Raw genomic sequence first — 26,370 nt, forward strand, 5'->3', positions numbered from 1 at the left:
GGGGCTGCCCTCGCCGCTCTAAAGCGCTTCTCGGTTTATCCTCCTGGCATCTGAGTGGTGCGGAACTGGTGCGGGCTGGTCGTGGTATCCTTGCGGTGTTAACTTCTTCCGTAAATATTTACGTTTAATTTTGTGTTGGTGAAGGCCGTGTCGGGATTTCTGAGTTAATCTTCCTGTGTGATATCCCACGGGTGGCTTGGAAGACTTCGGTAGCTTTCTGGGAGTGTCTTTGAATTTAGAAGGGCGGTGTCTTAAGTTTGTTCTGGTTCCTCTGTGTAATCTCCGTGTTCGTTTTCCACAGTATGAGTGGGATCACCCAGTTCCCAAAAGGAAAAGACTCCCCCCGGTTAAGAGGTCTCTGGTGTACTACCTGAAAGGCAGAGAGGTTAAGTTGCAGAGTGAGTCCAGCTACCGCCGCGTGTTGCACGGATACGCAGCCCAGCAGCTTCCCAGCCTCCTGAAGGAGAAGGAATTCCACCTCGGAACCCTGAATAAAGTGTTTGCCTCCCAGTGGCTGAACCACCGACAGGTGGTGTGTGGGACAAAATGCAACACAGTAAGTGCCACTTGTTTCCCTTCCCTCTGTTAGTTATTCCATGTCCAAGTGGTGCCTGCTGTGGCCAAGGAAGACATAGATATAACTTTTATATATGTTATATACATAACATATATAAATAACTTCCCTAGAAATTCTTAGAAGTGGAGTCAAAATCACACACAACTCATTTTGAAGGGAGATAGTGCTTAATGATGCCCTGTTCCCATCTGAAAATATGGTGCTGAGCAGGTGGCTGCAAACCCAGACCTGTGCCTGGATGCAGCATCTGTCCTAATTTGCACAAGGTGACTGACATCTGTTTGTGGGATGGAGGGCAACCATGGGGTTGGATCTTTCTTCTTGTCCCACAGATGGGCAGTTAAGGACCAACACTAGCTTTGCTCCATGGTAACTGTCATGCCTGGCACAAGTTGTACTAAGACTCTTCTTTTTCTTAGGCTCTGTGTGGTACAGTAGGTTTTATGGATGATTCCATGCTAATGATTCTGAAAAGTTACTACAAAGTTAAACCCTGTGGTTAAACTCCAAATATTCACCAGAGTAGCTAGAAATGTTCCAGGCTTAAAATATTAATAACAGATCTTCAGGATTATTCTTCGCTTGTTCACTTAGTGTTTGTTGTTGTTTTTGTCACTCTTTGTTTTCAGTGTTCCAGTAATTTCTCTTATTTCTGTACCATTATGTCCTTCAGCAAAAATCAAAACTTCTTTAGGCTCTCAAAATGCTGCTTTGGATTTGATCCATTATAGGGGAATATTGAAATTATGTCCCATGTGATGATCACACTTTTTAGGTAGTATTCTCTCAGTTGGAGTTAATAGCCCGGTTTCATTGGCTGTGTTTGCAGTTGCTTCAAGGAAGTTCTGATTCAATTTGTGCAAGATCCCAAAGTTGTTGTTTGCAGGTTGGTTAGTGCCACAGGAGTGAGTTGAGTGTTGTAAGGAATGTGTAGATCAAGCAGCTCTTAAAGCTCAAAGTTTAACAGCTGGTGTGGGGGTTTTCTTGTGGGTTTTTTTTGCCTTGAGGTTTTATTTTTCACAGGAGAGAAAATCCCTCACTTGCAAGGAACAGAAGTAGATTATTTTATTTCAATTTCAATTGTTCTGTTATTAATCATGGTCACACAGCAGGAGGCTTTCAAGCAGTAGCTCTGAAGAAGCCAGGCCTACAGGTACAAGACCCCCAATGTTTTAAGAAGAATGAGCTTGAAATAGAAGTACTCTGCTGCTTTTTCCATGTGTGTTCATCTCCCTGGCAGATCAGCAGCCAGCACTGCTCATGGAGCAGCTTACAGGAGACAAACTCCTGCCAAAACACAAGCTCTCAGAAAACTTGCTTATCCCAGTAAGATTGCTGCATGTTTTATAGAACTGCAGCAGTTTTGCTGTGTTCTGTAACTTGTGCAGTTCCTGCCCTGCTGCAGGGAAGGTAAATGGGCAAGTGCATTGTCAACACAACCTGGCAGAAAGTGGTTTGAGACTCAGCAATTGCAGAACTTAAGAGGGATTCAACCATATTGTTGCTTCCACTGCCTATTCTGCAGTGAAGTGTGTGATTCCACAGCTGAGCTAAACCTTACAGGTGGACCTCATTTTACATTAAGCACAGTGATTACAAAAGAAGTCACTTCAATGTTGTGAAAGATTGTGTATGAATTATGAATACTGTAAGAGCTTTAGCTTGGTTGCTTTTAAAGTCTACACTCTAATTGTGAGATTTGCTCTCTCATCTCCTGAGCAAGCCACCTAATAAAGAAGAATTCCTTTGCTGATTCTCATACAATGAAGTTGTGACGTTTGAGAGTAAATATAAAACAACTTGGTTGACTTTAATGGGGTTTGCTGCAGTGGAGTTGTGTGTAATTAAAATTAGTTCAACAGAAAAATATAAACCATAGCAGTTACCTTAATCAAAGCTTGAATGTGGCATTGAGAGCTTTTAGCATTTAATTTATAAATTGCCCTTGGCTATGCCATGTCTTAAGGATTCACCATTTTTAATAACAAAACAAAAATACACTCCAGTCATAAGAGTAGGTTTTCTTTTAATCACTTAGCTTTACTAATCACCAGAAACACTGAAGAGAATATGGAACACACTGTCAATTGCTTATTTTTCATTAGGGTTATAACTGGTTTAGGTTTTTTTGAATAACCTTTTTTTTTTCTTAAAAATATGCCTGTTGATTGTGTGTATGAAATAACTTTATTGTTTTCAAGAGTATCAACATCTTCTTTTCAAGCTTCCTTGAGAAGCTTTGGGAGACAAGCTTGTAGCAAACAAAAACACTGAGTATGAGATAGCTGAAGTTTTCTTCTTTTTTTTTTTTTTTTTTCCTCCCTCACAATTTTCAGGAAACAAGAATAAAGCAGCTTCTAGAAAGAAGCTTCAATAATAATTTTACAGCTTCTTTTGTTCCCTTATTTCCACGTATATTTTCAGGAAACAATTTTTTTTTTTTTGCTAATTGTGAAGTTCAGGATGAAAAAATGCAAGAGTTGTACATCATTCCCTGAATACAAGCAGCTAATTAAGTTTCCAGTTCCTTGAGAGCAGAATTACTTCAAATAAATCTATTTCTTTTTCCCAGGCAGCACTGATAGGTATATTTGTATTTAAAAACTTCCTTACTGAATGCTCTCCTGGTTTGTCAGGTAGGTTTTCCAAGGCATGAATGGGTTGCTTTCTGAATACCAACTGATACCTTTTCTTTCTCTGGTAGATCCATGTGTTGCCTTGGATGCCCTGCTGTAAACCACCAACTATCACTTCTGCTTAGAGACTTGAAATTTGTTCAAGAGATCCCCCTGTCTGTTCTGTGCCTCTCTTAGAATTATAACCTAGTCTTCTAGTCCAGGGGTTGTATTGGTAATGGATACAATGCACAGCTGTTCTTCCATCCTTCATTGTAGACTCTCTATGGGGAAAATTATTTCCAGTTGCTTTGCAAGTTAACGTATCTTCTGGCTTTGCAGCTGTAATGAAAAACCCACAAGTCTGTTTGTTTCTGATTCCAGTGGGGAATGAGAAGTCATGCCCCTGGAGTTTGTCGCTGTACTCAAATGGTCACTAAACAGCGACAAAAAGTCAGAGTAAAGAAACATCTGGTACCTACAACTGGCACTCCCATTCACCTTTTTTTCAGTGGTTGATGAGTTAACAGAGAGGTGCTATTTCTTGTCTCAGGAGTGTTTGGTTCTCTGTCAACAGCATGGGGTAACCATGTCTGTCTTTGGAGTCTCGTGGTTTCTGTGGGTGGTAGAGATGCCCTTTAGCAGGCAAAGTCTGGCACTTATCCATCCTTTGCCATTTGTTGACATGTGATAACAGTCTGACAGCATCCTGAAATGACACAGAGGGCAAGATATAAACAAAAACTGGCAAAAGTGATTTTGGCAGTGAACAAATTCAGTGACATCAAAGTGTGTGCCCACTAGCTAGTAGTGCTTGGAGTTTCATGGCAGGGTGGAGTGTCTGATTACACATGGTCTTGTCTGTGGAAATGTAAATTCTGAGTCAGTCAATTTGCTGGCTACTTTTATTGCTTCTTACTTCTCAGATGTCTTTTTATATTCTGGATTGTTTAAGAGGATTCTGGATTGTTTAATCCTCCTTTTAAGGAGGATGTGAAAGGCCATTACCCACTTGTGTCACCTGTACTGCACAACCTGTGAGTAGGTTTTGTGCTGAGATTAGTATGTGTTAGTGCATGGCTGATGCGGTTGACAAGTTTCACACTTGGAAAGTCATGGCAGTCCCTGGCAACTGGAAAAAGGGAAACATCGCATCCATTTTTAAAAAGTGTAGGAAGCAGGTCCCTAGGAGCTACCAACCTATCGGCCTCACCTCTGTGTTTGGGAACATCATGGAACAGATCCTCCCCAAAGCTATGCTAAGGTACATGGAAGATAAATAGGTGATTTGAGACAGCCAGCATGGCTTCAGCAAGGGCAAATCCTGCCTGACCAACATAGTGGCTTTCTATGATTGGAGTGACTACGTCAGTGAACAAGGAGAAACCAGTGGGTGTTGTCTATCTGGACTTCTGTAAGGTCTTTGACACTGTGTCCCACAACATCCTTCTCTCTAAATTGGAGAGGTAAGGATTTGATGGGTGGACAGTTTGGTGGATGAGGAATTGTTTGGGTGATGGCATCCATAAGGTGGTCAACAGCTCAGTTTCCAGATGGAGATGGGTGACAAGTGGTGTCCCTCTGTGGTCCATACTGGGATCAGTCCTCAGCACAGGAAAGACGTGGATCTGTTGGAGTTTGTCCAGAGGAGGACCACAGAAATGATCTGAGAGCTGGAGCACCTTTCCTATGGAGACAGGCTGAGAGAGTTGGGGTTGTTCAGCCTGGTTCTGGGGAGACCGTATAGTGGCATTTCAATACTTAAAGGGGGTGATATGAAGGGGGGCACAGACTTTGTAATGGGGCCTGTTGCAATGGACAAGCAGTAATGGTTTTAAACTCAAAGGGAGTATATTCAGATTAGATATGAGGAAGGTACTTTTTATTGTGAGGGTGGTAAAACACTGGAACAGGTTGCCCAGAGAGATTGTAGATGTCCCATCCCTGGCAACATTGAAGGTCAGATTGGACAGGGCTCTGAGCAACCTGATCTGATTGAAGATGTCCCTGCTCACTGCAGGGAGTTACACTAGATGACCTTTAAAGGTCTCTCCCAGTCCAAACCATTCTACAAAACTATATTCTGATCTCCACTGGAAAAGAGAAATATGCCAGCTTAGTAGCTTAATCTTTCAGGAATCCAAGTTTCTCTGGAACTTGGTATATATTAGTAAATCTGTGTTGCCACAGAATGGAAGAACCTTCCTGCAAGTGTTGAATGAACACAGAAGTGGGATTCTTACAATCTGCATAAAAAGCAAGACTGAGAAATGAGTGGAAACAAACAGTGCTACTCAGTTTGGCCAGCAATAGTATTGGTGTCATGACATTGTAAGCATTGTCTTGCTTTTGTTGTTATCAAACAACATGTTTGAAGGAGAACAGTGATGTAATTTTCCAGCTTTGTTGAGGGTGAAATTTTTGTGACCAGGTTAGCTGGTCTGGAGTTTTGCCATTGCAGAACAGGATGTTCCCACCTGCTTGCTCTTGCTCGTACTGATGTGCATGGCTGGGGAGTCAGCTGGATCAACTTGCTGCTTTGTGTTGAAATGAGTTTTCTTGTAGGGTTAGTTTTCATGAAAGACAGAGATATGATCCAGTTGACCTCTTAGCTACCTGAGGACTAGTTGCTGTCATAAGGATGGTGAGATTTTCTGGGTGAGGGAGTAGCACATGGATTCTCAAAGACTAGCTTGAGCTAGTCCTGAAGCTTCATCATGTCTCTTAGTTTTCAGGAAGGCAATGTGTTCATCTTGGGTTTCTTTCAAATGTTGGTATGAATGACAAGAATGTGTCTGTGATTTCTGAGAGCAGTATTTGAAGAGCTGGGGCACAGAGCACATCATGAGCGCTTCTTTTTGCGTGAAGAATAAGCAGTCTCTTTCATGCATGTTCTTTGTGTCTTGTAAATCTGTCTGTGTTTCTGTAATAAAAACATGCTGTAGCTCAGGGTGACACCCTTTATTTTTGTTCTGTTAACTCAAAACCAAGGCATTCTGTTCTGCTGTTCTGTGTGCAGGGGCAGCAGCAAAGGACGTAAGAGTCTACATGCTGCCTTGAAATGGCATTTTGTAGGCCTGTTTTTTAATCTTTCTCTATAAAGTCAATGCTTTCATTTAAAGATGCATAGGAAGGGCACTTATATTTAATTAATTGGTGGCTTTGTTTTTGTTTTAGTTTGTAGTTGTTGTTTTTTTCCCAAAGCTATTGTTTCTGAAAGGCAGGTGAAAAAAAGGAAGTAGAATTGATGGAAGAAAACCATTCTGCTCTCAGTATTGTGTATTTTTCAGTTTCGAGTCTGGTCTTCAGATTCATGGTTTCCTGCCACAGTCTTTACTTCTGGCAAGTTGATTAATGTAGTTCCTTATTCAGTGAAGTGGGGCAGTTTCTTGATTAAATTGACTGTAAGCAGTTTGAAAGTGGGCCAGCCACGTAGTAATTATGTGGGAGCCATTTGCCAAAATGACTACTCACCACTCCTGCAAAACAAAGTAAAATAAGCATACAGCTCATGGTCAGATCATGGAGATTTGTGGTTATAACTAGAACCTACCCATGCCAGTCTGCCTTGATCCTTGAGTGATAGCACTTGCAAGCTGTACATCTGAAATGCTTAAAAAAAAAAAAAGAGGGAAGATGGATTTCTCTCTGTTGCATCATTCAGACTGTTTCCTTGTTAGAACAGGATTGTCCTGCAGGGATTATGATAGCTGAGTCTGTTCTGATTTTCACAGATGAATTGTTGGTCCTGGAACTTTGGGCAGACAGCCAAAGCAGTTCTGGCTTGGTTAAATCCTGGATGTTAAGTTATTTGGCATGCTAATAACTGGCATGTGTAAGTTTTACTAAGGAAGAAGAACTGAATTAATTATGTGCAAAGCTTAAAATTGAGGGACCAATATGTATAGTTCACTGAGGTTGATGGGGGTATACTGCATGCAGGAAGAGTTGCGGGGGGGCTGGTTTTTAGTTTCTATATAATAAGTAGCTGGAGAAGCTATTTTGCCTACTTAAGATTAAAAAAAAACCGTAAGTGTATAGTTCAGCTATTAAGAGTGCAGGCTGCTTTAGAGTTATTTGCAGATACACTTATTTCAAGAGAAGTGAAGGTACCCATTTGCTTGGAAGTAGACCAATTTCTGTTTTTTCTTTGGATTTATGTCATTGTATGCCATCATTTTGGTTGTGTTTGTTTAAAAGCAGTCATATTTTGTACTTTGTTTATTATAGTATCTCTAAAACTCTTAAAATGGTATTAATTTTTTTCATACTTACCTGGGTGCCTATCTTGTTTCTTAACATTTCTCCTTTTTGGCTTTAGAGGTGTCTAACAAAGGTAAGGCTTCTCTTATCTTCCCTGTAAATCCAATAAACAGAAGCCTTCTTGGCAATCAGTGGTGCATCTTTCAAGTGTGAGCTCCCAGTTTCCTGTCCTTCCCCAGATGATGCAAGAGTCCTAGCATACAAAAACAGGGCTTGCTTATTTTATTTTAGGGAGGTTGTGGTAGTTTTTAGCTAGCCATAGTGTGCCAGACTCCTTAACCAAGCAAAGGGAGGAGTTACTGCTTACAACTTGACAGCTGAAACTACAAAGCCGGTCCCTTAACTATACTAAGTTTCTTGCCCTAAGAGCAGTTGCTGTTCCGGTTGAAGTGATACTGTGCAAGGGGAGGAGGAAAGGGAGGAAATGACAAAGCAATTCAAGGGCTGATGGCAGATAAGAGTGGGGTGGAAGCCGTTGAAAGCACTGCAAGAAATATGTCCCGTTGCTGCTTCTGAGAATATCTTAATTTGGAAACTTGTTACAGGAAAATGATGTTGAGGTTGAGTCCAGGACAGAGATGTGAGGCTCTAGTGCTTCAGCATTGTGTGTTTCCAAGTTCTTTTTCTTGTCAGCCCATTTAGTTTAGAGTTTAGCTAAAGGAATTTTTGCATTAGATCAAGTCTTCCATTAACCTTGTGTAGAACTTGAATGTATGACTGTGTCAGGCTGGGGAATGTGAAAGGTTTTTAATTTTCCTCTTACCTGTTGACATGCTCTGTGTGAATCTCTTACAGCTGAAGCACAGTTTTCCCAAGTCCATGGACATCTTGAGATGTGGATGTATTTTCCTAATTAGCACTTCTGGAGCTAGCATTAGGACCTGCAGATGACACCTGCAAGCCTGAATCTTGGGCACCTAACTTGATTTTACGGATTTTTTTCAGTAGTTGAAGGAGTATAGGGGAGGGAATTGTGTGTTTCTGCTGGAGAGAAATACTGAGGAGGAAAAGAGTATATGCACTCATAGGGGAAGGACAAGGGAGGATGAGAGGAGAGAGAATTACTAGTCCTGATCCTGTAGAGCAGGTGTTAATTTTCAGGGATGTGGTTAGGGGAGAAGGGCTGCTGTGGGGTGGGGTGTTTTTGCCAGCTGTTGTAGGCAGTGAACTGCATCCAAAGCCTTGGGAGAAGTGAGAAGTGCCTCCCTTATACTCAACTTGCCTGACCTCACACCTGCATACAAAATGATGAACTAAACACGAAAATTTGGTTCCTGTAGCAACAGTCATCTGTTGGTGCAAGACTGCTGCCCAGAAGAGGACTTGTTGCGGGTTGAAAGTGATGCATAATTCTAGACACAACACACAAATAGCAATGAACGGATTTCATCTTTGCCTGTAGAAAGAGTTTAACATGTCACACTTTTATTGTGTTTTGAATTTACAATATTCTGCTAGTTCAGTATCTCAAGAATACTAGATGATATGGGGAAAGGTCTATCTTCTCTCCCCCCACATAAGACTAAACAAAACACACTGCTAGATTTTATTGAGGGTTTTTTTATGCTTATTAAAGAACAGATCTATAATGTGTGAGAGTTCACCAAAAGCAACTTGTATGTGTAACTCTTGCCCTAACTCTTTGAGAATGTCTAAATTTCTCTTCCATGCATCTAGAAATGTCTGACAAAGGATTTCAGAACAATTTCCTTGAGGTCTGTATTTTTTAACTGCACTGAGTTTTCTGTTTTTTTCTTCTTGTCTTCTCCCTTCCAGTTCATTCCCAGAGGCTTTGAGACAGTAGTTTTTGGTTATAGAAGGAACAAACTTGGGGGTGGTGGAAGGTGGTGTAGTGTAATTATAATCCCAGGCTGTGTTTCTGCTTAACTTTCCTTAGTGCCACGTCAGCTTCAGATCCTCCATTTCCTTGCTTTGCTCATGTTCCATCCCCAGGGCTTTCTCCCCACTGTTTTACCCATTTGGCTATTGGTACAACTGACTTGTGAACAACATCTGTGAAATTATCCAGCACAGGAGCCATCCAAATGAAAGTGCACTTTGGCAGGCAATGTAAACTTTTGTTCTGCTTTAGATTGTAACCCTATGGTTGTGTATGTTTGAACTGACATAGGTCTGGGTATAATGATGTGTGTTTGGAGTTGAAAGGCTTTACAACTGAGTTTGCTGCCAAGAGGACAGTGACATAGAGCTACAACTCCTTGTCTTTTTGCAGGATGAGCTAGACATCTTTTTTAGATGTTTGCACTGGCAGTACTATATTTAGTTACTATTCTCTGTGTATCACTAGAAACTAAACTCAAATTACAGAACTTTTATATAAAGTATCAGTTTGCCAAGGCCAAAACTTCATGGCAAGTATCTTTTCTGGGAGGCAGATGACGTGTGCTAAGCCTCCGGGGCTTACTTGCTCTTGTGAGGTGGAGTCTAGTTTATTTGTTATAAGAAGGAATTTATGCATTTTCAGCTGTACTAGCAGGATTTGTGTGTTCCAGTTTGAAAAAAATGTCAATTCAAAGTAAGGAGGACATTTGACCATCTTATTTGTCTTACTTGTTTGATGATGACTTGCACCTCCCATTGTTTGTGTTTTCCCAGTTATTTGTAGTAGATGTCCAGACTGGTCAAATTACCAAGATTCCTATTCTGAAGGATCGTGAGCCTGGCATGGTGAACCAGCAGGGGTGTGGTATTCATGCCATTGAGCTCAACCCCTCGAGGACCCTTCTGGCCACAGGTGGAGACAACCCCAACAGTCTTGCCATTTATCGTCTGCCTACACTCGATCCTGTCTGTGTGGGAGATGTAAGTGGGAGTACGTGGGGGAGGTTTATTCTGTCACTTTCTGGAATTACTACTTAGAAGTGCTTAAGGTCAGAGCAAGGTTAAGATTTGGGAGTCCTGTCCCAGAGAGTGAATTTCTGAAAGTCTGAACAAATTCCTGATTTAAGTTGTCTTTTTCTAACAAGGTATTTTAAATATGAGTGAGTACACAAAGACGAGACAATTCTGAAGGTTTTGAGTCAGGTTTCTTCTAACTTACCCTCATTCAGGTCTACTTAAAATTACTTCTAAGTACTAAAATGTAACAAAATCCTGAATGTTGATGTCTAATTGTGGTGATGACCTCTGAAGCTAGTTTTAGTGAAGAAGTTCTTTTAAGAATTTGAGAAGATGATACAAGTTGTTCAGTTTTTCCCCTTTTCCAGTGCAGTTTATGCATGTATTATTATTATTATTCCAGAGGCCATCATGAAGCCTTTTTAAAATAGCTAGTTTTAAAAGAAAGACGGCTGAAATTAGTATTGTGGTATTCTGAAAGCACTTCTTTCTCATTTCTCCTTCTGGATTCAGGACTTCACAGAGGTTTCAATTACAACAGCAGAGGTCCTGTCAGAGTTTCTTCAGAGGCAGATAACCAGCTGCAGAAAGGCTCCACTCTGAGGACTGCTTTTAGTTTGTGGTCTGCTGTGACTGTGAAGCTTTTCAAACAGAATTAGACCCTTAGTCTTTTTCCCCCCATAGGTTTCTCACCTGCTAAAGAAAAGATTCTTGAAGCAATAGTCTTAAAAGACTGATCTCTAGGTCATACTGTAAACATAAGGATTTAGTTACTTTTTATAATAGGGATATACATGTGAGGAAATGCAAGTCTATAGCTATTTTACAGAAGTGAAGAATGCTCTTTCAAAATGGAAAATCTAAGTCATTAGAATTGAGATCAATTTGTCCTTGTTCAGAGACCTGTTTTTCCATCACATAATTGCTCTTTGTACACTTAAAAATTAAAAAAAAAAATTAAATTACTGATAGGTAATTAAACTGCTGTAGCTTAGTACTGGAATCTTATCTGTATGTTTTTAGTGTAGGTCTGTCCTTCTGAGTTCATACTAAAAATTAAAATTAAGAATACTTGTTTGCTTTGAGACTACTCTATAGAGTATAACGGCACAGAAAAATGTTTTGTTTTTCTTTTAGGATGGACATAAGGACTGGATATTTTCAATTGCTTGGATCAGTGATACTATGGCTGTTTCTGGTAAAGTACATTTTTTTCCTCTGTAGTTTTTGTTTTGTTTCTTTTCCAGAATTTTATACTGATGTACAGCACTTCATGTGTCTTGGGGAAGCACCCTTATTGGGGAATTTGAAACCACTTAGAACTACCTTGGCTATTTAAACCCTTCTTGGTCTTAGAACAGGACTTCATTTTATTTGTAGTGCCCTGCTCTAGGCTTTATTTTTCTCATATTGAAGGGAATACTCCTGTCTTTCCAGTAGGTGTTGCCATGAGAAGATCTCTAGACATGATGAATTCCACACAACATGAATAATTTCAAGAGGGATACTGATTATCAGTTATTAGCTTTGGAATACAGTACAGCAATAGTGGTTTCCTGAAATCCTGTGAAAGATTAATTAATGAAGACTTTTTTTTTGTGTGTGTGTATATATATGTATATGGCAGTTAATAGAAGGCTGTAATAGAAAAGGTCAGTTACTGACTTTTCAGTAACTCGTTGAACAATCAGTGTAACTTCATCAAGTATTACCTAGGTAAAGGCAGCAGTACTAATGTGCTGTTGCATTAATGTAGTAATGTGCTGTCTTTCTGTGCTGATCGGGTGTAGTATTCTGTACAGGGAGGTGTAAAACTCCATGTGACAAAAAATCCTAAAGTCTTGCTGCGAAAGTCAAATTCTTGACTGATTCAGTAGGTTTACTTTATAACTAAAAAAAAGAGCTAATTGTGGAATTTAATTTTCAGTGCAATATAAAATTTGATCCTTGCAAATTTCCAACCAACATCTGCATTAGAAAAACGTTGTCAGCTAGTAAGCTTGAAGAGAACAGCAGAGATGATGTCCAAAGGAAAAACCCATTTAAACAGAGGCATGGAATGGGAGATTTAACTGTTGGTCTCAGTGTTTTCTGCCTGCTCAAGGGTGGAAGTGTGAGTAGAAGACTCCTTGTCCTCAGTTGTATGATGCTTACAGCAAGATGCAGTCTCTAGTGTCCAGACCTGAGACACTAGGGAAAACTCATTGAAAGCAATTAGCAAGTCTGGTTGCTAAACCGAGTTTTTCAGAGCTTTGCTGATGATCTGAATCAGGAGAAAACAAAGACTGCTAACTTCTGATGTTTTAGTCTTACAGATCACATCTGTATCTGAAAGTGTGGAGCAGAAATATTTTAACTCCAAACATTGAGGAAGATAGCATAAAATTTCATCTGAATTAAGAAACCAAATACCAGTATTTTTGGTGACTTTCTTGGGGCAGGTTACATGTGACAGAAAGAGAAATGCATTTGGTCCTATGACAGATGACAGCTATCACAGAGCCTAAGGTTTAAGATCTGACAGTATATTTTCTCACTTCTGTCAAAACTGTTGAGAGAGTACAGATTTGTCCCAAAAGCAGGGTCTCTCAACCCAGTGTCCAAGAACCTGATCCACACACAATCGAGATACTTGCTTTGGCATCCAGCTCTGTACAGAAAAGGGAGTAGGGTGGTATTCCACAAAGCAAGCTCAGCTTCCTGAAGCACAAAGGCTGCTTTTATACCCCAAAAAAGGGAAGAGCTTTATCTCTAACATTCTCTTTCTCACACATGATTAGTCAAGTAATTCATCCCTTCCAATTAAAGTGACAGTGCTTAAAAATGTCTCTACACCTGCTTAAAGAATGGGGGGCTTTTTGTTAGTAGGGGCCTCTCTGACCTGTGGGTGAGTATTTTAGCTCATTAATATGGTGATTCCAGTGCTCAAGGCTGTAATGAAGACAAGCTGTGGGCAGTACTCCTTTCAATCCCTTTCATCTGTCCTGCTGGTGTCTCAAGGCCCAGCTTTTGCCTACTTGAGGTGTGTTTTTCTCTAATTGGAGTCTAGTTTTGTCTAATTCTTACATTTTAACTCTTATCTAGGCCCCCTTTTAATCTGTGTATCCCTTATGTTATCTTTTATGTACTTTTTTTCAGCAAATGTGATTTATTTTTCCCAAAATTCTACCTATTTCAATTAATGACTAACCTCGCAGAGAGGATCAGAGGCTTGATTATTCCTGTTGCTTGTGTAACTTCAACAAGAACAAGCCTAGGCTCTGCTTGTGAAATCTTTGACAATGTATTTTAGTAGTCCATAAGCATAAAATCAAACTTTTGACTAAGCAATTATAGCTGAGGGAGAGGGCCTCAGTCCACTCAGTTGTACTGGCTGGACACAAAGATTTCCATGGCAAAAGTTTCAGATGGGATGAACAACTCCCAGGGTGGCATGAGCCTAAGGTAACAAATTATACTGTCCTTGGCTTCAGGGATAACCAGTTGAACAACATACATTGAATTTTGTCCCTGACAGGGCTATTAAAAGGGACAGCTTCCTGCTAAAGTGTGTTAAGATGTTTAAGAGATTCTACTACTGAGTACATAGCCTCCATCACAAACAAGATTCTGTGCCATTAGAAATCATCAGCACGTAAGCTGGCTGGCAAGATGCAGTGCCAGATGTTGCCTGCTGCTATGCAGTGCCGTCAGGAAGCTCCATTTGGTTTTGGCTGTAGCAGCTGATAGTGGCAAATGACTGAATCCAGGCCAAAGCCATCTCTGGTGTGCTGGACCACACCTACTACAACAAGATGTTTTGCATCACTGCCTTTGCAGCTTACTTCTGGAGATGTACAAAAGCCTATAAAATGTAAAAGTCTGGAGATATTTTGGGTTTTGGGCATCTTCAAGGCATAAAATATTTTGTATGGGTTGCCCTGTGAGAAAAGGAGGGGTGTGGTTTTTGCATTATGCATGGAAGAAATTGAGGTATGTGTCAAATCTGTCGTAGCTGACTTAGATGGAAGTGGTTTGCCTAAAAACCAGAAAGGATAAGTAAAGGACCTTGGGTTAAGCCTGTGTTGATCCATGAACCAGACTTTCAGCTTTTTTCATCCAATATTATTTCTCTTACTGATTCAAATTTTGGATTAATATCTTCAAATTCAGTAGAAAAATAAAATGAGTTCTTGCTTATTCAGCCTTAATTTTTGTTAACATTCTTTAAACAAAAGGTTGCATAGTTTTAAGGAAAATAATATTTTAAAATAGAACTGATACAAACTGGTAAAAGTTGTGGCTTGAAATAGTTAATTCTGTTCAGTTCACAAGTGGTTTGTATATATCCTGAAGCACAACAGCAGAAATTAAATTAACCCAAGCTGGCATAAACTAAACTGAGGTAGGTTTTTTTAATGACTTAACACGCTGGCCCCAGTAAGCCAGGCTGAGCATGTAGCCTCTTCAGTTTATTCTATGTGTCGATCTCTAATGGTAATTATTGTACAGGATCATGTTTTTGATTCATTGTAACTAGTCTGAAAACAGATGAAGTGATTTAGCTGCTAGGAAACCATGTAGACAGGCCATTTCACTGTGGTTTTATTGTCTCAAAAGCAGGGTCCATCACCCGGTGTGCAAGCAGCCGATCCACACACAGAGTTCAGATCCTTGCTTTGACATCCAGCTCTGTGCAGAAAGGGGGGCAAAGCAAGCTCAAGCTTCCTGAAGCACAGGGGCTACTTTTATACCCAAAACCACAAGAAAGAACTTCAAAGTTTGATCATTCCCACACATGATTAGTCAAGTAATTCCTCCCTTCCATTTAAAGTGATAGTGCTCAAAACTTCCACTACGCCTGCTTAAAGAGTGGGAGGCTTGTTGGTAGTAGATGGGTGTGTTTTTTAGTATGGTAATAGTTAATAATATAAAATAAATATGGTGATTCTAGTTATTCAGTGTTTTCCCCTCAGTGCTCAAGGCTGGCCAAGCTGTGGGCATTGCTCCTTTCCATCCCTTCCATCTGTCCTGCAGACCTGTCTCAAGGTTGGGCTGTTAACTGCTGGGGATGTGTTTTTCTCTAATTGGAATCTGGTTTTGCCTAACTCTTACTGTTATCTAGGCCCTATTTTTATTCTGTGTGGCCTTTAGACAACATAAGGGATTTATGTGATTTTTTTTTTTTCCCCTAAATGTGATATTTTTTTTACCCCCAAATTTTACTTACTTCAATTAAGAACTGATATCAGGTTCACAGATTAACAGCCCAGTAAAGTCATATTTCTGTCAATAATTAATACATAAGCACCAACACTGTTCAGTTGGATTAAATTTATAGTATCCTGTCTTTCAGACCCAAGTCTTTTTTGTTTTTTAAAAAGGGGAGTTACGTTTATGTGAAATGGACTGTTTATTTATGGACTGTTTATTCAGGTTCCCGGGATGGTTCAATGGGTCTCTGGGAAGTCACAGAGGATGTATTGTCCAAAAGTGATGCCAGGCACAATCTCTCCCAAGTTCCTGTCTATGCCCACATAACACACAGGGCTCTGAAGGATATCCCCAAGGAGAACACCAATCCTGACAACTGCAAAGTCCGAGCATTGGCTTTCAACAATAAGAACAAGGTCAGTAAGATAAGCAAGACAGCTGAGAAGTCCTACTACTGTCCTCTATATATTGCAAAAATAATAAAAAAAATCTAAAAAAAGAATACCAGAGAAGCAGCCTAGTATTTTTTCCTAATCCTTTTGCATCCATCTCATATGAGATGGTTGCTTGTTTCTGCTATGTCTGCGTCTGCCTCAAGTGATTGAAGAAGTCCAGTAGAAAAAAGAAAACAGTCTCAGTGTTTTCAGAAAGAACAATTTCCCTGTGGGTTTGATTTTTAGACTTGCACAAGGGAGACAGGGAATGTTTAGAAGAAAAAGATAAAACAGCAAAATCTCTCTTGCAGCTTGAATCCCACTCTTGAGCTCTCTTACTGGTTTCCTTCCTGTTTTGTGAAGACCAGCCAACATTCAGGGAGTTCCTGTTTTGATGACTGAGTTGTTAGTGTAGCTCAGCAAGTGAGGTGACCGACACACAGGGCAGGCACCAGTGCTTGCTTTGATGTTATTTTGTTTGTGTTTGACAAACAGTAAATGTTAACCTCCCGTATGCTGATCTCTTGTCATTATTAGTATTGCTATTATTAATAGTAACTACTATTCATCCTCCATTGCTTTACTTTCTTCCCTCAAAGAACACAGGAGGTCTGAAGCAAAGGTGGGTGAGCTGTCAAAAGCAGGATGCTCCTGTGGGCTTCATGTTTCACTGTACCTGTTAATTAGTCCTCTGTGATGGGGACTTCATATAGTTTTTCAAGTAGAGTAGTGCCTGAAAAGAAATGTTTGCTTCAGAGTCAGAATCAGTGTGGGAGCTGCTGAAGGGAATTGCCAACTCTGACTTGTACTAGTACTTCATTATTTGATTGTCTAGCAAGATCTGTACTTTCAGAAAAAATGTTGGTTATTTACTGCTTTATTAATTCTTTCTCTTTCTGGCACCTTTGTCCTGTATTGCATTCTGTCAAGATCAGTATGAGATGGAAGTATATCTTGATAAGCATGTACAGGATTGTGGATGAGTTAAATACAGGGTGTGCATCCTGCCTAGTATAGTAGAGTGTGAGAGTTTGTAAGAGAGTTTGTAAGAACATATGTAATACAGAAACACTTTTATCTCTTTTTATAGGAGCTGGGAGCTGTGTCCCTAGATGGATATTTTCATCTTTGGAAAGCAGAGCACACACTATCAAAGGTGCTTTTCTGTTCATTAGTGTTAAATTTCAAACACTGCCTAGCACTTAAGGCTGTTCGCTGTACTTCTTCTCCCTTAATTGCCTGAAAGAGCAGCAATGTTTTTAAAAGGCTTCAAAGTTTTATTTGAAATGAAATGTCATAAAAATTAGAGCTTGAGGAGAGAAACTCCCCACTCCCCTTACTTTAGAGGGTGGGAAGTGCTCTTACATTCCCACTAGTTCTGAGTTAGCTGAAGGGAACCATTGCATAGAATGTGATGGATACTTGATTAGCAGCTTTTGTAAAGGAAGCTGTGCTCATTTAGGTGTAATTGCAGATCAAACCCAGACATATCTGTGCTAGTGTGTGAAGCTTTTTCAGGTGAGAGCTACTATCTGTGTACACCTGCTGAAGAAATAACACCTTAAAAAGATGTAAAGCAACTTCACAGAATGTTTGTTGTTCTTTCCATAAGACTTAGCTTCAGCCTTTATCATCTCAGGTTTGATCAGATAGGGCATCCCATCTCCATTTTTTTATTATTTTTTTTTTTCCCTCTGGGTCAAGTTGTTTTTCCCTTAAAGTTCTATTTTTGTGGTGGTCTTATTTTTTAGCTGAATTTTTGTTTTTTTCACTGCAGCTTCCTTGAAGATAGTTTACAGGATTGTTATATTCATGTCTTGCTCTCTCCCCACAATGGCTTGATTTTTATTTCTTCTGTTTCCAGCTACTTTCCACGAAGTTGCCATACTGCAGGGAGAACGTGTGTTTGGCTTATGGTCAGGAGTGGTCAGTGTATGCAGTAGGATCACAAGCACATGTCTCCTTTCTGGATCCAAGGCAGCCTCCTCACAATGTGAAATCTGTCTGTTCCAAAGAACGGGGCAGTGGTAAGAAACACGTCGAAGGGTGCTTCAGGGGGTTTGCTAGTGGAAATAGCTATTAAAACTACAGTAAGATAAGATTCTAATAAATGGGAAGGGTTGTTCTCTTCAATAAATGGCAAGACTAAATTGTTACTAGTATAGCTAGGTTTTGCTTTTATGACAGTATTCCTGGAGCAATCAACAAACCAAAGTGACTGAAATCTGATGATAGACATTTGTACTTTTACAATCAACTAAATTGTACACCATCCAAATATTACTGAACTTAAAAGTGTACATTTTACTTCTACTTAGTTTTTACTGTTTCTTTACTCTGTTTTACTTCATCTTAAAGCAAATCCAGTCTTTGTACCACTATTAATACTATGTATTTTTGCATTTTTTTCTCTGGGAATGGACAAAAAGCATGTTGTCTTGCTCCGTGCTCTTGTACTAGGAGTTGGAGCTGTGTGTGAATGCTTGCTTTGTAATCTAAAGCCATGAGTGAGTCTTAATTTTCAAAGCGTATTTATTTGCTTTAAGTATTGAAAAGCTCACATTTAAAAAAAAAAAAAAAGTTGCAAATGTGGGTGCCATTTTCCTTTTCTGACACGGATGCATTGCATCCAGTAAGACCTTACACCAAGCCCAAGCATGAGAGCTGGCAGGGGCTGTGGTCCCATACTCCTCATTTTCAAGCATGAGAAGACACTGAACTGTGATGCCCATTTAAAACCATATTAATTAATCCCAGATTAGTAAATTGCAGTCTTTATTTAGCTTGGCTCTAGGCATCATCATCTTATCGGGCAAGTTATCAAAAGAGAATGTGTATAGGCAAGGTATAGGAAGGGTTTATCAATGGGTCCAGATGGAATACACCCACAAGTGCTAAGAGAGCTGGTGAAGGTCATTGCTAGGCCACTCTCCATCTTCTTTGGTAAGTCGTGGGCAACAGGAGAGGTGCCTGAAGCCTGGAGGATAGCAAATGTCACTCCAGTCTACAAGAAGGGCAAGAAGGAGGACCTGGGTAACTGTTGGCTGGTCAGACTCACCTCCATCCCTGGAAAGGTGATGGAACAACTTGTTCTTGGCACTATCTCTAGGCTTATCAAGGATGAGGGGCTCATCAAGAGCAGTCAACACAGTTTTACCAAGGGGAAGTCATGTTTGACCAACCTTATAGCCTTCTATGAGGAAGTAACTAGCTGGATAGATGATGGTAGGGTGGTAGATATGGTTTGTCTTGATTTCAGTAAAGCATTTGACACCGTCTCCCACAGCATCCTCACAGATAAACTGAGGAAGTGTGTTCTTGATGGTCAGGTAGTGAGGTGGATCATAAGCTGGTTGAAAGGAAGAAGTCAGAGTTGTGGTGAATGGGGCAGAATCTAGTTGGAGGTCTGTGACTAGTGGAGTCTCTCAGGGGTTAGTACTGGGACCGGTACTGATCAATATTTTCATCAACGACCTGGATGAGGGAACAGAGTGTGCCCTCAGCAAGTTTGCTTGCATCTGGGGAAGAACAAGCCCATGGACCAGTACAGGCTGGGGGCTGACCTGCTGGAGAGCAGTGTAGGAGAAAGGGACCTGGTGGTCCTGGTGGACAGGAGGATGACCATGAGCCAGCAATGTGCCCTTGTGGCCAAGAAGGCCAGTGGCATCCTGGGGTGTGTTAGAAAGGGTGTGGTTAGTAGGTCAAGGGAGGTTCTTCTCCCCCTCTACTCTGCATTGATGAGGCCACATCTAGAATATTGTGTCCAGTTCTGGGCCCCTCAGTTCAAGAAGGACAGGGAACTGCTTGAAAGAGTCCAGCACAGAGCCACAAAGATGATGAACGGAGTGGAACATCTCCCTGATGAGGAAAGGCTGAGGGAGGTGGGTCTCTTGAGCTTGGAGGAGACTGAGGGGCAACCTCATCAATGTTTACAAATATGTTAAGGGTGAGTGTCAGGAGGATGGAGACAGGCTATTTTCAGTGGTGTCCAGTGATAGGACAAGGGGCAATGGGTGCAAACTGGAACATGGGAGGTTCCATGTAAACATCAGAAAAAAATTTTTTCCTGTGAGAGTGACAGAGCCCTGGAACAGGCTGCCCAGAGAGGTTGTGGAGTCTCCTTCTCTGGAGACATTCAAAACTCACCTGGGCGTGTTCCTGTGTGATGTGCTCTGGGTGATCCTGCTCTGGCAGGGGAGTTGGACTAGATGATCTTTCAAGGTCCCTTCCAACCCCTAAGATTATGTGTTTCTGTATGATTCTGTGTGTGGTTACTGGAGTTTGAGCAGTGTTGTGAAGATAAATGTCAGGGTCTGTTGCTTTCAGCTGCAGGAGGAGTTTCTATGGTAGGTGGAAGTCCTGACGCTGTCACCTTCAGTATCATAGGGAAGAAATATCAAGGCACTGGGATGTAGTCGCTGGTGGCTGAAAGATTTTGCCTTCAGTATGTGATCATCCTTACTGGGGTGATGTAAGGAGTGTCTTTGGGGCACTAGTTCATGTCTGGACAAAGTTTGTTCAGTGCTGCTTTCTGCTCTGCGTAATAGGCAGATGCTTTTTGGCATGGTGGTGGAGACAGTTAGGTAACATTATTTCCCAAGATACCAAGTGTTTCAACTTTCTGTTGATCTCATGGGGACTTGGACTGGTGCAGCACCTGTAGAAAGCAGGGTGTTTGTAGACTAAAATCTGAGTAGATGTATAAGTGCTTTGAAGTGTTACCTGAATGTGCTTTCAGGTTCCAGATGGATCTGCTGAAGGTGGTAAGTTCACATTAACTTCAGATCACTAGTGTTCTACACAAAAGCAGGTCAGAGGAAGGTTGGTAGGACTGGAACGGGGGCTGTTTTTTACCCAATGTAACCCTGTCTGCTGTACATCATAAGGCAGCTAATGCTTTTTAGTGTATCTTGTAAATGTTGCTTTTCTTAGCAACTCTACAGGGAGGCAAGTGTAGGCCCTAAACTCTCTACTTCTTGAACTGCAAGAGTAACTGCTTCCTGCTGGGCTGGTGTGCAGTGCTACCCTGTCTGCCCTTAACTTTGTATCCTGAAGGCAGCAACTGTAATGTAGGGGACAGAGCTGTGCAGGATAGACTGTGTCTTCTCCTTGTGTAGGACATGCTACTGTGTTTTGATTTCCTTCTGGTATTTGCAGAGCCTCCTTGCCTCTTGGGAGTGAGACTCAATTTGTTGAGCCAAATAGTCCAGGTCCACAAGTGGCAGAGTGCTGAATATGTTGGAGAGCTTACTGTGATCAGTTGTAGGCCTAGGTTGTGCTTTTAGTTTGATGAGAATTATGAATCTGAGGTACTTCAGCTTCTTAGGAGCTGATTTGAAGTGCTGTTCTTCAAAGCCTGCTCTAAATACCCTCTTAATAGTGGGTACATCTCAGATTCTTTGCTTAATTTTTTTGAGTAGAGAAAGATCCAGAGTTCTGCATTTTATAGCTTTTTTTTATTAATAATTTGTGCTGAAAAGTATATGCCATCTGCTTTCATACTCCATCACCTTTCCCTGTTAAGTGTTCTGGTAGGTTGCTTGTCAAGAGCACTTATGAAGCAAAAGTAAGAGGATGTCCCTTCTTGTGCCTTTTTCTTCTAATCCAAGTGACTGCTCTTGCTGATTGCAGCTTTCTGCTTGAATTTGCCAGGCCCTTGTACTGGGGAGGGGGGTGGGTGGGCAGGAAGTATCTCCAACTTACTTAGACAAAATTTGTAGTTCTCTGAATTAAAGCAGAGGTTTTTACATTAGTCTGATAAACCTAATTCAGCAGGTGTGCAACTTGCAGAGTGGTTTCCCACCTTTTCAGGCTGCAGCCAAGCCTTCACTTACACCTGCAGTACAACAGCACGGCCTTGCCTTTTCTCAGTGTGTGCCACAGATGCTGGTGGCTGTGGGTGTAGCATCAGGCAGCAGAGGTGGAGGGTTGAGGATGTGTCTGTTGTCAGGGCTCTGTACAAAGGGGAGGGGTAAACTCCCTGGCTGCATCCACACCTCTCAGATGTCTGCTGTCATGTGTCCTGTGGGGGGTATTCCAGTATGTTACAAGTTTTGTGATGCTCAGACCCACTTGGTATGGTGGCAGCAGTTGGCATGTGGATGTAGCTGGCCTAGCTCACCTCTTTTACCATCCTGTTTGAATGCTTGTTAGGCCACAATTCAGCGGTGCTTTAAAGAGGACTTTAAAAGCCCTGGAGTTCATAACCTGGTGTCATGTTGTGCAGGAAGGAAAAGCATAGATGTGGCAGGATTTAATCTGTGTAAAGGAGTTGTTTGGGGTGGAGTGCTCACACAGAACAAACCTTTTGCACAATAGAGATGAAATGACAGGACATCTTGCAAACTGCACATTTCCAGTTACAGAATCTCCCCCAAGACTGTTTCCAAGGGATCCTTGTTTAGCTGAGGCTTCAGATTTAGATTTTGGAAAACCAAAATATATCCCTTTTACTCAATTGAATGACATAACTGAATCCTGCTAGAATATTTTGTTTGGACTGGAGACTTCTTGTAACTTCCCAAGTGCTGGTATAACGTAGTGTTGCTTAGGTTTTAGGATTCCTAGTCTGTCTTTATTGCTGGGTGAAGTGCTAGCAGTGCCAGCTAGAAAGAAGAGGGTTTGCTTGTGCAAGAGTATTTGAGTAGAGAGAGCTTCAAAATTATTTAAGAGCCTGATTCGACTTAGCAGCAAAGTGACTAGTGATGGTTATGGTTATAGCTCCTTATAGCTTGCCTATTGTTCAGCAAAATGCACTTAGTGGCAGCTGGGACAGTAATTTTTTTTCACATGGTTGCTTATCACAGCCTGGCAGGTAGCCAGATAGGGTGTGAGCTCATGGAGGAAACCACTTATGTTCTTTCCTCTCTTTGCTGCCATGTGCTTACTCATGGTTTGTTCATCTAGAGGCTCATGGCAGACAGAACAAAGCTGCCCTTATCCTAAATGGTTTATGTTCTTTGCTAGTCTGGGAGAGCTGGTGTACACCATCAGCATAGCTGATGGCCTCAGGAGGAGGGAAGTAGTATGTGTAATTCAAACTCCTGTTTCAGTAGCGTCAGCAGGGTTTGTTTGCACTGCTCCATAGCACAGGAAGCTTAAGTGTTGCAGAGAACACCAGTGAGAATTTCCTTTTAAAGAAAATATTAGACACCAGGCAGTGAGAGCACCCATCTTCTTACTGTGTCCTGTGTCTCTTTTGTTCTGCAGGTATTCGGTCGGTGAGCTTCTACGAGCACATCATCACGGTGGGAACAGGACAAGGCTCCTTACTGTTTTATGATATCAGAGCTCAGAGGTTCCTGGAGGAAAAGCCCCCACGTGTCTGCTGTGGACAGAAGCAGAAGTTAGGAGGAAGTGAAATTTTGAAGCTGACTACTGGCAAAGGCTGGCTGGTGAGTGGTGTGAGGCTGTGGGAGACCCTTTCCACAGGAGTCCCGCAGAGCTCAAGAGCTGATTCTTGTAGTCATGGGGGAGCTATTTTATGAAATGTGTTGCAGCAAAACACTGATCATGTAACCAGTAGCTGTAATAATTAAAACCAAGAAGTGCTGCAGGATTGCTTTCTACAAATAAGAGGGTATTCAACCGTTAGTTGCTTGAGTGTAAGGCGTATTGACTACTTCTCCTGTGCACTGATTCATAAATGAACTAGATTTTCTATCTTTGTTTTCAAAGGTAATCTAACTTCTAGTTTTCACAACCTCAAACACAAAATACATTGTCTTTCAAGAACATGCTATTGTAATGTGGTACTGAAAGAGATTTAACTGAATTGTGTGCAGTTTTAGAAACTGTGGGTTTCTGAAATAATGTTATGGCAGGTACTTGAGTTCAGTTTCCTGTATGTTATCATAAAGCAGTTAATGACTTTGTCTAACTTCTCTCCATTTTCTTCTGTATCATTGTGATGTAACTTTAAAAGCTAATAATAGAATCATCATAGAATGCATTGAGTTGGAAGAGACCTTAAAGAGCATCTAGTTCCAACCAACCTGTAGTGGCAGGGGCCCCTCCCACTAGACCAGGTTGCTCCAAGCCCCATCCAAAATGCCCTTCAACACTTCCAGGGATGAGGCATCCACAGCTTCTCTGGGAAATCCAGGCCAGTGTCTCATCCCCCCCACACACTAAAGAATTTCTTCCTAATGTCTAACCTACATCTCCCTTCTTCCAGTTTTGATCCTTTACTTCTAGTCCTCTCACTAACAAAACTTGGTGTATCATCTTCCCTACTTTTCACCTTCTCCCCTCCAATGTGTGGCCCAAATGTCCTCAGAAAAAGCTTCAGGGCAACTGCAGTGTTTTCAAGTTGATCTGTCTGAAGCTTCAGGGAGTACCAACATGAAAGGTCCCTTTTCTGGGCTCTGGAAGCTACCCTCTGTTTTTGTGAAACAAGGCTTTGTGTTTGTTTGGCAACAATAACAATCTAAACTTTCCTTTAACAGAATCATGATGAAACCTGGAGGAATTATTTTTCTGACATAAATTTCTTCCCAAATGCTGTTTACACCCACTGCTACGACTCGTCTGGAACGAAACTCTTTGTGGCAGGAGGCCCCCTTCCATCAGGACTTCATGGGAATTACGCTGGTCTCTGGAGCTAATGATAACTCTTTATAAATGCTGATCTTTACAGAGATTTCCACTTTTATTTTTAACAACAAAATTGTGTGATGCCATTGATTTCTGATTTAAATGCAAGTTATTTTTTGGCAGAGTTTTCTGTTGGTCTCCAACAGTTTTGTACACCTTTTTGAACCAGTTTTTTGCTTTAACCTCCTTGATCCTTTGTATGAAGGGTTTTCTGTGAAAGTCTAGGGGCTGCGTGTGTGCAGGTACTTTGTGTCAGTTACATTACCTGGAGTGAGGACTACTTATAATTAAAAAAAATATTAAAAAATATTTATAAGAGATAAGCTACTACTTTATCTGCAGAGCCTGGCCCTGGCCTGGGTTGATCTTATTTTTTAAAAGTACAAGTCTAATGACACTGTTTATACATAGAGGAATACATTAATTTTAATCTGTACTCATTGGAGCCCAGGGGTGGATTCCCCAGAGTACTGCCCATCAAGTCCAAACTGTAAAAGAGCAGGAGTTCTCAAACATGCATTTTTATTTGAATTGTTTTCAGCTATGCCAGGAGCAAAAATTTGTTCTGTTCCTCCTCTGCCTGTCCCAGTTATCAGCTTGCTCGACTGGGGCTTGCCTAAACAAGGTGGCTATTGCAGGGTGACTTTTCATTGAGGGCCTGCAGAGGTGCTGAGAAGAAATGGGGGCTAGGGACACGAGTGTTCTTGTTATTCAAAAATTAATTAAATCCATAAATTTTCCACATAAGCCAGGGTTCCCAAGTATGCTGCAATAGTTAGCTCATGGATTCTTAATAAACTGCCTAAAACCCAGGACCTTTTTGTCCCAGGTTGTGGGAACTTTTCCCATTTTTCCCATTGCTCTGGTTTGCCATCTCCTTTAATAAGCCAATGGAATAAATAAACTTGTTTTTTTTTTTCTCCAAGGTTGAAGAGTGAATCTCAGACTTGTCTAATGCAAAGCTAGAGGCTTTCTGTGTAGCTAAATGCTGTTAGCTCATGTTGTGCTAGCATCTGCTGTCATCCTGCTTGCTACAGGAGAGGTTCAGCCTTTCCCCAGATCCCCTGCTGTCTTCTGCATTCAGACTTCATGTGGCAAGGGTTAGTGGGTGGGGAGAACAGGTCAGATACCCTTCAGATCCAGCCCTGAAGCATGTGCAATTCCAGGGTGATGGTCTCACCTAATACTCAGCTAAAATGAAGGACTCCAGGGTGCTCCTCCTAGCTTTTTGGCAGGCACCAAAATCCTAGCTTGTTGCTGATGCCTCTGTCCTTGGCTGGGATGAATGCCTTTACCCTGCCTGTGTCACTTGTGGAGCAGAGCATGCCTGTACCTTGCTGCTTTGGTGCCAAATGGGCAGTTGGTTGAAGCTGAGAAGAAAGACAAGGCTGGGACATGCTCAGTTCTTCAGTCTCTGCTGGAGATCACAGCCAGCACTGCACAGTTGCTATAGTCCCCTACACAGTTCCTGCCAGACTGCCTAGAGCTAGTACGCATGTGTCCTTGCTGTCCTGTCCTCTTTGTACTTAATGTCTTCATTAGTACATGTCAAACAGTGAGCCTCAAGCTTAATTTTCAGTTGGTAGTGGAGGCTTGGATGGAAGTCCTGCAAGAAATGCCATTCCCTCCCTGGCAAGAGAAGAGCTCCCAGATGTGTACTTGTACCAGAAGTGTGTTTACCTACACTGAGTACTGACATGAAATGCCACAAGATTTGTGAAGCACCCATAATTATACTTCCCTCATGGGTTGGTTGCTTAAACTTAAGTTCATGGCACAGTGTGTGTGGCTCTTCAGGCTCTCCTCTGATAAGGGACAGATTATATACTATGGG

The 26,370-nt window shown here is 41.3% G+C and overlaps 1 protein-coding gene across 1 annotated transcript in view; it reads left to right on the forward strand.

The window, feature by feature from the left end:
* The window catches only part of DCAF12 (DDB1 and CUL4 associated factor 12), a 26,805-nt gene extending 2,058 nt beyond the window's left edge, over positions 1–24,747 (forward strand). Inside the window, exons 3-10 of the mRNA XM_009993809.1 lie at positions 295–556; positions 10,072–10,278; positions 11,452–11,512; positions 15,730–15,923; positions 17,032–17,097; positions 17,806–17,968; positions 23,151–23,335; positions 24,389–24,747. Of these exons, the coding sequence (XP_009992111.1) occupies positions 295–556; positions 10,072–10,278; positions 11,452–11,512; positions 15,730–15,923; positions 17,032–17,097; positions 17,806–17,968; positions 23,151–23,335; positions 24,389–24,547 (1,297 nt within the window). The 3' untranslated portion in view covers positions 24,548–24,747. The remainder of the gene's footprint in view (positions 1–294; positions 557–10,071; positions 10,279–11,451; positions 11,513–15,729; positions 15,924–17,031; positions 17,098–17,805; positions 17,969–23,150; positions 23,336–24,388) is intronic.
* Positions 24,748–26,370: the final 1,623 nt, after the last annotated feature.

This window comes from Chaetura pelagica, unplaced genomic scaffold (genome assembly GCF_000747805.2).
Source record: "Chaetura pelagica isolate M959 unplaced genomic scaffold, ChaPel_1.0 scaffold283, whole genome shotgun sequence".
Classification (NCBI taxonomy): Eukaryota; Metazoa; Chordata; class Aves; order Apodiformes; family Apodidae; genus Chaetura; species Chaetura pelagica.